Here is a 10,808-nt window from a genome sequence, read left to right as displayed (position 1 = left end):
GCCATTCTAACTCAGGTAAGATGATATCTTATTGTGGTTTTGATTTGCATTTCCCTGATGATTTGTGGTGTTGAGCATTTCTTCGTATAGCTCTTAGCAATTTGTATGTCTTTTCTGAGAAATATCTGTTCAGGTCTTTTGCTCATTTTAAAATCAGATTATTTGTTTTTTTGGCATTGAGTTGTTTTAGTTCTTTATATATCCCAGTTCTTAATCCCTTGTCAGATGGATAGTTTGCAAACATTTTCTCCCATTCTGTGAGTTGTTTCCTCACTTTGTTGAGTGTTTCCTTTGCTGTGTAGAAGCTTTTTAGCTTGATGTAATCCCATTTGTCTGTTTTTGCTTTGGTTGCCTGTGTCTTTGAGGTCTTACCCCCCAAAAATCTTTGCCCAGACCAATATCCTAGAGCATTTCTACAATGTTTTCCTTGAGTAGTTTTATAGTTTCAGGTCTTACATTTAAATCTTTTTTTGTTTGTTAGTTTGTTGGTTTTTTTTTTTTTTTTTTGAGACAGAGTCTTGTTCTGCCACCCAGGCTGGAGTGCAGTGGTGAGATCTCGGCTCACTGCAACCTCTGCCTCCTGGATTCAAGCAATTCTCCAGCCTCAGCCTCTAGAGTAGCTGGGATTACAGGTGTGCACCACCACGCCCAGCTTATTTTTGTATTTGTAGTAGAGACAGGGTTTCACCATGTTGGCCAGGCTGGTTGTGAACTCCTGACCTTGTGATCCGCTCACCTCGGCCTCCTGAAGTGCTGGGATTCCAGGTGTGAGCCACCGTGCCCGGCCACATTTAAATCTTCAATCCATTTTGGGTTGATTTTTGTATATGATGAAAGACAGAGATCTAGTTTTATTCTTCCGTATATGGATATCCAGTTTCTCAGTGCCATTTATTAAGAGATTGTCCTTTCCTCAGTGTAAGTTCTTGGCATCTGGTTTCTCTGGGTTCTCTACTCTGTTCCATTGGTCTGTTATAATAATTGATATTTTAGGTTCCCATTCACATAGATGTCAAAAATTTAATTGCGGCTAATTCAGGATTCACATTTTACCTTTAGGCTTGTGCCTAACCTTAATTAACAGTCCCAATGCATTGGGAAGGTCCCTTATGATCCCTGATGTCATCTATCCTCACAGGCTTCCTCTAAAATGTCAGTCCCTCTGTCTGGTCCTTATTTGTGATTTTGTGCAGCCTGCAATGGAGACATCCTTATTCCCATCCACATGGCTCTTCAGGCATGACAGCTTTTTCTGATACTTCTGTGCTTCCCTTGGCCTCAGGAGTTATTCTCCTCTTCCCAAGATGTGCCTTCTTCTGTAGAGTCCCTTTGCTTCCTTGTAGCTCTAGCCAAGAAACAGGACCATTTGATATTGGATCCTATAATATATCTAGGGGATCTCAGGGATCAAGCGAAGAACTGACTATAACTACAGTTTTCAGTTTTCCCATTTAATTCTCATCCTACCCTCATAGGGTGGGAAGGGCTGGCTTGTACTCAAGAAGCAACCTCTCAAACCCCTTGTCTATGCTACATGTCTCTTGATAGTCTTTCTGTTAGCACAAAATGGGGTGAAGGCTAAGCTGGAGAGGGGAAGGGGAAACTAGAAAAAAATTAGTTTTTTTTTTTTTTTTTTTGAGATGGAGTGTCATTCCGTTGCCCAGGTTGGAGTGCAGTGGTGTGATCTCGGCTCACTGCAACCTCTGCCTCCCAGGTTCAAGTAATTCTCCTGCCTCAGCCTCCCAAGTAGCTGGGATTACAGACATGCACCACCACACCTGGCTAATTTTTGTATTTCTAGTAGAGATGGGGATTCACTGTGTTGGCCAGGTTGGTCTCGAACTCCGAACCTCAGGTGATCCACCCACCTTGACCTCCCAAAGTGCTGGGATTACACGTGTGAGCCACCATGGCCAAAAATTAGTATTTGAAAAACATTATCCTGCATCATAAGTAAGTTGAATATGAAGCCATGGGAACTGAGAGAACAGGTTGTTTCTAAAGAGAAATTATCCCAAGAAAAGAAGGAAAAAGTGAGAAAGAATTAAGAGATGGATTGGGAACATTATTTTATTAGAAAATCAGTGACCATTCCTACTTTTATGACCCATGTCTCACCAGTGTTTGCTTGATGGGAATTTTTAGGGATGAGGTACATTGCTATCTTACTACTTTATATGTGAATAATGGGTGTGCCTGATTTCTAGCACATTAATGGATTTTATAAGTCAATAAATTATAGGAACTCAATGATTTTTATTAAATGAGTGAATGATAAAAAGCAGTGGACATAACTGGATATATTAAAGCAGGGGCTATATGAGCAGGAGGAGTTTCATAAGATCAAGATTAAAAATTAATTTGATATATATATTTTTTGCTTAAGTGGTGTTTACTAGTCTTAGGGACCAGTACATATACATTAGAGAATGTATTCATTAAGAAGTCTCAGCCAGGCACTTAATTGTTGACACAGGAAAAAAAAAAGCCAACAAACCAACTCCACAGAGCTGTGTTAAAAATACTGGACTTTCATCCCTTGATTGGAGGTATTACTACAGCGTCAAGCTGACCTGCAATATGGATCATTGAGATCAAAGGCTATAAATTACAATGTTTGCCTTTAAAGAAGTCAATTCAACCGTGAATGTCATAGTTAGCTACTTTCAACTGGAAGCTACAACATGGATTTATGGAATCTGTCTTGGTTTCTGTTCTTGGATGCTCTTCTCGTGATTTCTGGCTTGGTAAGGAAACAATATATAGAAAACAATTTAAAAATTTTGGGGCAGTTGATATTGATTGTTAAAGAACAAATGTTTGTTATTTTTTTGTTTTTTATACATCTTGAAATGTTGATCTCAAATGAGTGTTTCTTCTTGGAGATTAGGGGTGGGCAGGGGGTAGGGAGTGACAAATAGCCACACCAGAGTAGAGACATTGATATAAAGTTATGTTTTCCTTTTAGTTTCATCATTGTGTAACAAGTTTTCTTTTGATGAGATTATAAATGTGAATTTTGAAAATCATTCCATTTTTACTGCTGAATGAAATGCAGATTGCTGCGCGTAACTTGAGACATGAATGAGTGTCACAGGCACCATCAGTACTTACAAAGTTTTATAACGTGGTATTTCTCTTCTGCTTCTTCATCAATTTAGACTAATCCTTCTACAATTTGGACTAATCTTTTCTATCAGGTAGTTTGTATCACAAACCAACCCAAGGTTTTAAAATGAAATTTCAAATGGCTAGTGGAAAACCTTCAGTTGTTATTTTAAAATAACAATTATTATATTGGGGTGACATTCTATGAATAGGAACTAGAGCATGGCAAACAAGAGATACTGATGAATACATGTTCAACTGTAATTAGGAATAAATCCTTGATAATTTTATTCTGTAGGTGCACTGCCATTCCTCTATGAGTGTATGCCCGTGTGTGGTTATAGTGTGAAACATGCAAAGCACTTAATGTCAAAAATGATGGTAACCATCCATCCAGTTTATTCCCACATTTTGTTAAACACTCCAAATGATTCTAGTATTTAGATATGTAAGCTGTATTTGAATAAAATTGTACTTTACACTTTTGTGACAATTTATTATAGCTTACAATGAGCCTTCTTTCACGTTATATACTGTAACCCTCACAATACCCATGCAAGGCAGGTACTGATCATATTTTATGGATAGTCTGAGTACCTGGAAGGTGAACTGAATTACCCTTAGTTAGTAGAACCGGTAACATAACCCAGACAGTCCTATGAGCTTTTTAATTCAATTACACTAAGACATTTCTCAGGTTTACTTTTTTTTTTTTTTTTTTGTCCTTTGGACATGTAGTCTGAGTTTCATTGACCATTTGTGGAGAATCTATTTTCAGAAAAAAAAATTAATCACAAAATGTGCCCTTTTTAAAAAAATATTTGTATTGTCTTTGAAGGCAGAATTATTCTGGGAGAAACACGAACGCAAAATAACTTGATTAATGAGTCTTGAATAACATTTCTTTTTAAAGAATTGTTATAAATTACAGTATTATTTCAACATTGAGAATAAATTATTTGGTTTTTCAAACATTGCTCCGTGAATGCTTTAGAAAATCACGTGTGAAGTGAGCACTTAGTTGAGAGCTAGAGTCTTATGTTCTGCCTTTTTTCCCCCAATTTTTGAAGTTTGTTTCTTGTTTCCTTCACCTTCAAATTGATTTAACAGGCAGTTTCATTTTCCATATGAAATGAGAAGACCCTTTGGTCAAAAAGTCATCTTAAACTTCAATTTAGCCATCCTAAATACATGTCAGAAAGTAATCCATAATTAATGACAAAACAAACAAACAACAAATGGTTAGATATAAACTGAATCCAAGAAGACCATTCATGGGCATTATAATAATATGTTTTGTTTATGTGTTTATTTCCCAGCCAACTCCAGAAAACTTTGGTGAGTCTATTTTGAGTTTTGCTCTAGGTTATAGAGAACCTAGGACATATTTAATGCTAAACATCATACAAAATTACATATGCATAATTGATGCATAATTGCATTGAACTTTGATCTAACACGATTCTTTTGATTTATGGGGGGACATTTTATTGTCCATGTTCCAGGGTTCATATGCCCAGCAGAGAAATAGATGGTGGTATAGGAAAGGCCAAGCACAGTGACTGACACATAGACATCCCATAAATGCTTGCTATTATTGTTTTTGTTATTTTGTGTCAAATCAGATGGACCTAATAATAACAGTCTACTCAGTATTCATTTGCATACTCAGAGATTTGGCCATATTATGTACACCTTTGCAACTTAAAATAGTAATTCAAGTTTAACTTAAGAATTTTGCTTGAAAGTTCCAAGGTATACTACTAGCAAGTGATATACATGTATGAGTAGATTGGGCTAGTTTGACCAAATTTAATCATTTGTTTCCTATTTAATCTAGTCTTCTAGTCTTTCAAATTAAGCTTAATAATATACAGAGCAACCAATTTCTTATTCCTGAAGTCATTTGACATTCAAGAAATGTCGATAGGACAGAATACATACATAAAAGCTCTTTAGAGCCCAACCTGGCTCATAGGAGATTCTTAATCAATCAATCAATCAATCAATGTATGTTGAGTCTGAATCTAGTAGTCACTTACCTGAGGCCAAAAGAAACTCGCTTATTTCTGATTATATAAATGATAAAGGTTTTCTCCTTTTATAAACATGATGTTCAATTTTGTTGTTGTTGTTGTTGTTTTAATCAAAGACGTAGATGGCGGAATGGACCAGGACATATTTGATATCAATGAAGGTTTGTGGATTTCTTTTACATAATCTCTTAAGTAGAGAGGTTGAATCCAATTTGCTAACATGAATTTTTATCTTTACTCTTAGGTTTGGGACTGGATCTTTTTGAGGGTGACATCAGACTTGATAGGGTGAGTTAAACAGTATAAGGAAGAATCTTCCATTAACCACTGCAAGCCAAATTCAGAGTAACTGAGAAAGATTAGACAGCATGAATTTTGTTAAGCTTAACTATCTCTAAGGGTGCAGAATCATGGTTACACATTTATTCAATGAATATATTATACTTAAAGAAATGCATATAATTGTGTCTTCATCTTTCATTACTCAGATTTCTGTGTGGTTCAAGCCACCATAACTCATTACATATGTCTTAGTCTTACTGATTTGATTGATTTTCATTATTGGAGCAATATGACATTTTGATTTTAAAATAGGACCTCACAGATTCAATCTAGTGGAGGCAAAATTAAACTGAATTTGTAAACATCTTCAATGAATCAGGCTTTTTACTACAATAAATAGATTTTGGACTTCTACCCTGGCCTTAGCTAAAAATAATGTTGCCAAGTTAAGACCCTCCCAAACCTATTCATAAAGAGTGCTGATTCTCATCTAAGTCATCATGCCACACAGATAAACACAAGAACCTTGCATGTAGATTGGGGGACTAAAAAGTTCACTATCATGAAAGCACTATTTTTTTCAGTGTTCTCTCACAGAATGGAAAACAGCACTATTTTTCAAAAGACAAGATATAGTTTATTGCCGACTAGATTGAAAAATATTAAGAAACTTACTACTTACTATCCCTTTTGGTGATGATAGAGAGAAACTAGGATGCTTGTTTAGGAATGTGTTTAGAACATGTTATTATACTGGAGAGTGTATAAATTTGAAAAAAAGAAAGAAGACAATTTGATAAGAGCTAACATAGAGCTAACATAGTTTAAAATATGTGGCTGGGCTAGGTGGCTCACGCCTGTAATCCCAGCACTTTGGGAGGCCGAGGCGGGCAGATCATGAGGTCAGGAGATCGAGACCATCCTGGCTAACAGAGTGAAATCCCGTCTCTACTAAAAAATACAAAAAATTAGCCAGGCGTGGTGGTGGGCGCCTGTAGTCCCAGCTACTTGGGAGGCTGAGGCAGGAGAATGGCGTGAACCCGGGGGGCGGAGCTTGCAGTGAGCCGAGATTGCGCCACTGCACTCCAGCCTGGGCGACAGAGCGAGACTCTGTCTCAAAAAAAAAAAAAAAAAAATGTACACCATGTGGCCTAGAAATTATCCGGTAGATCTTTTCCTGTAAAATGCTGCTCTTCCTTCCAACACAGTCCTGAGTCACTCCCTTACTTCCTATATCATAAGCACCAACATCCCTCACAGTCCTCCCACCCCCAGGAAACAGAGCTGCAGTGTCCCAGGCTTAGTCCCGAACCTACTCTTCTATCTGTGCTCTCTCTTGATCTCACCTTGGTCCAGGGATTTAAATGTCATCTCCATGCCAATGAATCCAAAGGCATATCTCTGGTCCTCTCCTTTCCCTGAGCTCCAGACTGGTCTATTTGAGCACTAATTTGCCAGCTCCACTTGAATGTCTACAAGATATCTCAAACCTAAGGTGTCCTCTGATCAGGTGAACTCTGACCTTCCCCTCAAACTGTTCCTCCCCACTCTCCTCTCTTCATAAAGTCATCCTCACAACCTGACTCTACTCAACTGAACACATAAAAACCTCGAGAGTCATCTTTGCTTCTCCTCTCTCCTTCACTCCCCCATCCAGCCCGTCAGCAAGTTCTGTCATTTCTAGCTCTAACATACACTGCAAATCGTCCACTTGTCTCCATCACTCTAATTCAGGCCCCATCATCTCTTGCCTGGCTTTTTCCATTAGCCTCCTAATTTGTCTTTCTATTTCAGATATTGTTCCTCTATAATCTTTTCCACCCTGTTACTTGTCCCTATCTCTCACAGCAAAGTCATTTTTCAAATAGGCAGGGACTTCATTTCACCTCCTGGCTTGAAACTCTTCCATAGTTGCCTATGGGTTTAGAATCATCTCCGGATTTAGCCCTAGCCTTCTAAGCCTAGCACGCCTTAGCTCCTGCTTCTGTCCTCCCCTCTCCCCTCCCCTCTCCTCTCTTTTCCTCTCCTCTTATCTCATCCATGTTCTCTCTTAGACTCATCAGGCTACTGGTCTCAACACATATTCAAAACATCCCAGGCATATTCCCACCTCAGAACCAGAACAACTAATGTTCCCTCTGCCTGAAACCACCTTCCCAGGACCCGTTTTAATGCTGGCTCTGTCTTGCGATTCCTATTTCCCCTTAAATATCATCCCTGCAGAGAGGCCTGTCTTGATCACTCCATCTCATGTACTCCCTCATCCCTGTGCCCTTGTTCACATCTCTCTTTCTAATTTCCTCCCTATTGCATTCATCCCGCTTAAACATTTTTTTTTACATACTCTTTCTCTCCTCCACTAGATATAAGCTCCATGAAGCCAGAGACCTTTATTACCAAGGAATCTCTATTCTCTAGGACAATATTCAATTTGTAGACTAAGTAAATACATTAGTAAAATATTACTCATTTTCTATTATACAGTCTAAAATCCTTTAAAAATTTTTGAAAACTTTGGCCCAGCTCATGTGTGACTTTTTCTGATACTGTGAGATCCAGATTATCAAGGTCTTGCTATCACTGTTTTCTAGCAAATTTTTAATCTTTAAGTATAGGAAACTAACCTATATATCTACCAATATTTGTAGTTCAGTTTTCCAACAGTTATTTTTTGCATTATTCCTTCTTCAACTGTATTAACAAAATTAATCATAGAAATTAGTAATTTCTTCCTAGAAACTTTGTTATATTATGATAAAAGTAGTGCTACATACACACACACACACAATTTGTTTGTGCGAACTGGAAGAGCTTTAAACTTCATTTATTTCTAGATTAACTACTGATTGTTTCCTAAGTGTTTGCCTTATTTGTTTAACTAGCCCTTTTGCATTTATTTTTGACAGGCACAAATTAGAAATTCCATCATTGGAGAAATGTATAGATGGCCTCATACCATTCCATATGTTCTAGAAGATAGCTTGGGTTAGTATGCACCTTGGAGTATTCATAACTAATGTATATTTCTGACAAAATATGATTACAGTGTTTCAAAGGGTGGGCTTATATGGTCTTTAAGGTTTTGTTTGGTTTGCTCCTTTGTGTGGCTATGTACATTTACTTTGAAAAAAAATAAGCAAAACGAACAATGAAAGTAACCTAAATGACTCTGTCTGAAATATTTACAGTGTCTTGACCAATATAGCAATGAGTTCAACCAACATTTATAGAGAGCCTACTCTGTTATGCTAGGGACATAACGATTAGGGAGCCAGTCTTTTTTTGTGGGGGAGGGGCTCTACATCATATATTCATTGAACCAGTGCAAAAACATCTTTTGGAGAGCAGACAGGCCAGGCCAGGGTCCCAGGAGGATGCTGGGGGTGCAGTGAGGGTGAAACGTGGAAGAAGAGGGCGTTGCTTCCTCTTCCCATGGCAGGTATGCTCCCTTCTCCTAGAGTCTGGATCCCTGGTGAGTGGGGCCACTGACTGACTGTCCGTCTGCCTGTCCCTCTCTATCCCTGCAAGTTCGGGAAAGAAGGGTCATTGGCAGCCCGGGGCTGGGAACCCAGGTCCTCTGGTGCCCCCGCTGGCTCGGGCTTGGTGACCTCGGGCTCCTCGGCCTTATCCCTGTTTCTGCTGGCCTTCTGGAGCTGCTGTCACTGCGCCACCTCGGCTTTCAGATTCTCCAAGTCTTTTTGGCTGAGAGGAATGAAGAGGATGCCATTGATGTCTTTGAACTGCTCCAAGACGCTGGCCATGCCGGGAGCTGTGAAGTTGAGGGGCAGGATGTTGTTGCTGGAGCCGTTGAGATAGATCTTATGCATGGTGCGCCACAGGGCCACGGCTGGCTGGGTCAGGCACTTGAGGTACTCAGGGCTCTCCTTGGTCTTCTCCTGGTCCTTGTCCAGCTGGGTCTTACGGAGTGTGTGCAGCCCTTCCTTCTGGTGCTGCAGGGCCGACCGGAACTCAGCTTTGCTCTAATAGACCCAGGTGACGAGGTGGTGGCCAAGGGCCACCTTGAGGGCTTTGGGCCCGTGGTACTTGGTGCTGACGGCCAGCCCGTTGTCCAGGAAGCACAGCGACAGGTCGTACTCCATCACCCTGTGCAGCACCCGCCTGATGTTGTCCAGCACGCCACCTTGGGGTGTCTTCCCCAAGCACCAGCGCGTGAGGTAGCGGGTGCCCTGCAGCAGGCTCAGGTCCGGGGACAGCTGCCTGCTGGTGAAGCAGTGCAGGGCCAGGTGCATGTTTTCCTGGATGGTGTTGGGGTGCTCGATGCCCATCACCCGCACGCTCATCAGCACTGCCTTCTGCTGGCTTCTCAGGGCCTCTGCGTACTTGCCCATGATGTAGTGGAGTCGGGCAAGGAGGTGCAGGCAGGCGCAGATCTCCACGTGCACGGCTCCCTACACTTTGTTAAGCAGGTGCAGGGCCTGACTGATGGGCTCACAGGGAGCCAGTCTTTATTTTAAAGCAGTGGTTCCCCCTATGATCAATTACACATATGAGAAAATGCATAAAATAACCAACTAAACAAAATTTGAGGAACTGGCATTGTTTTATCAACATTTTATTTTGCCAGGTCAGGAACTTAAACAACAACCTAGCATGATAAAAGAGCTTTCATCATCCTCTTTTCATACAATAAATAATGTTATTAGTGTAATATTAAAATGTTAAAAAGTCAGAAGAACCAAATCCAAAACTAAGAACAGCTTTTCTATACAAGAAATTTAAATGTGTTGGAAAACTCTAAACATGGTCTTCATTTTAATCTATGGACTAGTGACAATGATGTCACTGACCAGCATTGGCTTAGAAATTGCTGTTTGGGAAAAGTTTGAGTAAAAACCCTGCTACAGTTTTTTAATTTTTAATTTTATTTTTCATTTTTTTTTTTTTTTGAGACAGAGTCTTGCTCTGGAATGCAGTGGCACGATCTCAGGCTGGAGTGCAGTGGCATAATCTCGGCTCACTGCAACTTCTACCTCCCAGGTTTCAGCGATTCTCCTGCCTCAGCTTCCCGAGCAGCTGGGATTACAGGCATGTGCTAGCTCACCTGGCTAATTTTTGTATTTCTAGTAGAGACAGGCTTTCACCATCATCCAGGCTGGTCTCGAATTCCTGGCCTCAAGTGATCTGCCTGCCTCGGCTTCCCAAAGTTCTGGGATTACAGGTATGAGCCACTGCACCCAGCCTGTTATAGTTTTTTAAAATTTCAACTTTTTTTTAGATTCAGGGGGTACGTGTGCAGGTTTGTTACATGGGTGTGTTGCATGATGCTGAGGTTAGGGGTACAAATGAACCCATCACCCAGGAGTTGAGCATAGCACCCAATAGGTGGCTTCTTCAACCCTTTTCTCCCTCCCTTTCCCCTCT

At 40.1% G+C, this 10,808-nt stretch overlaps 1 protein-coding gene across 2 annotated transcripts in view; it reads left to right on the top strand.

Annotated features, from left to right (window-relative positions):
• Positions 1–2,652: 2,652 nt before the first annotated feature.
• MEP1B (meprin A subunit beta) overlaps positions 2,653–10,808 on the top strand; it is a 30,723-nt gene continuing 22,567 nt past the window's right edge. For both annotated transcript variants that reach the window (XM_032152571.2, XM_032152570.2), the window contains exons 1-5: positions 2,653–2,747; positions 4,428–4,446; positions 5,261–5,305; positions 5,389–5,432; positions 8,333–8,411. In XM_032152571.2, the coding sequence (XP_032008462.1) occupies positions 2,685–2,747; positions 4,428–4,446; positions 5,261–5,305; positions 5,389–5,432; positions 8,333–8,411 (250 nt within the window). In that variant the 5' untranslated portion in view covers positions 2,653–2,684. The remainder of the gene's footprint in view (positions 2,748–4,427; positions 4,447–5,260; positions 5,306–5,388; positions 5,433–8,332; positions 8,412–10,808) is intronic.

Source organism: Hylobates moloch, unplaced genomic scaffold, assembly GCF_009828535.3.
Source record: "Hylobates moloch isolate HMO894 unplaced genomic scaffold, HMol_V3 SCAFFOLD_5, whole genome shotgun sequence".
Classification (NCBI taxonomy): domain Eukaryota; kingdom Metazoa; phylum Chordata; class Mammalia; order Primates; family Hylobatidae; genus Hylobates; species Hylobates moloch.
Note: the sequence above shows the minus strand (reverse complement) of the source record. Positions and strands in the feature narration are given on the sequence as shown.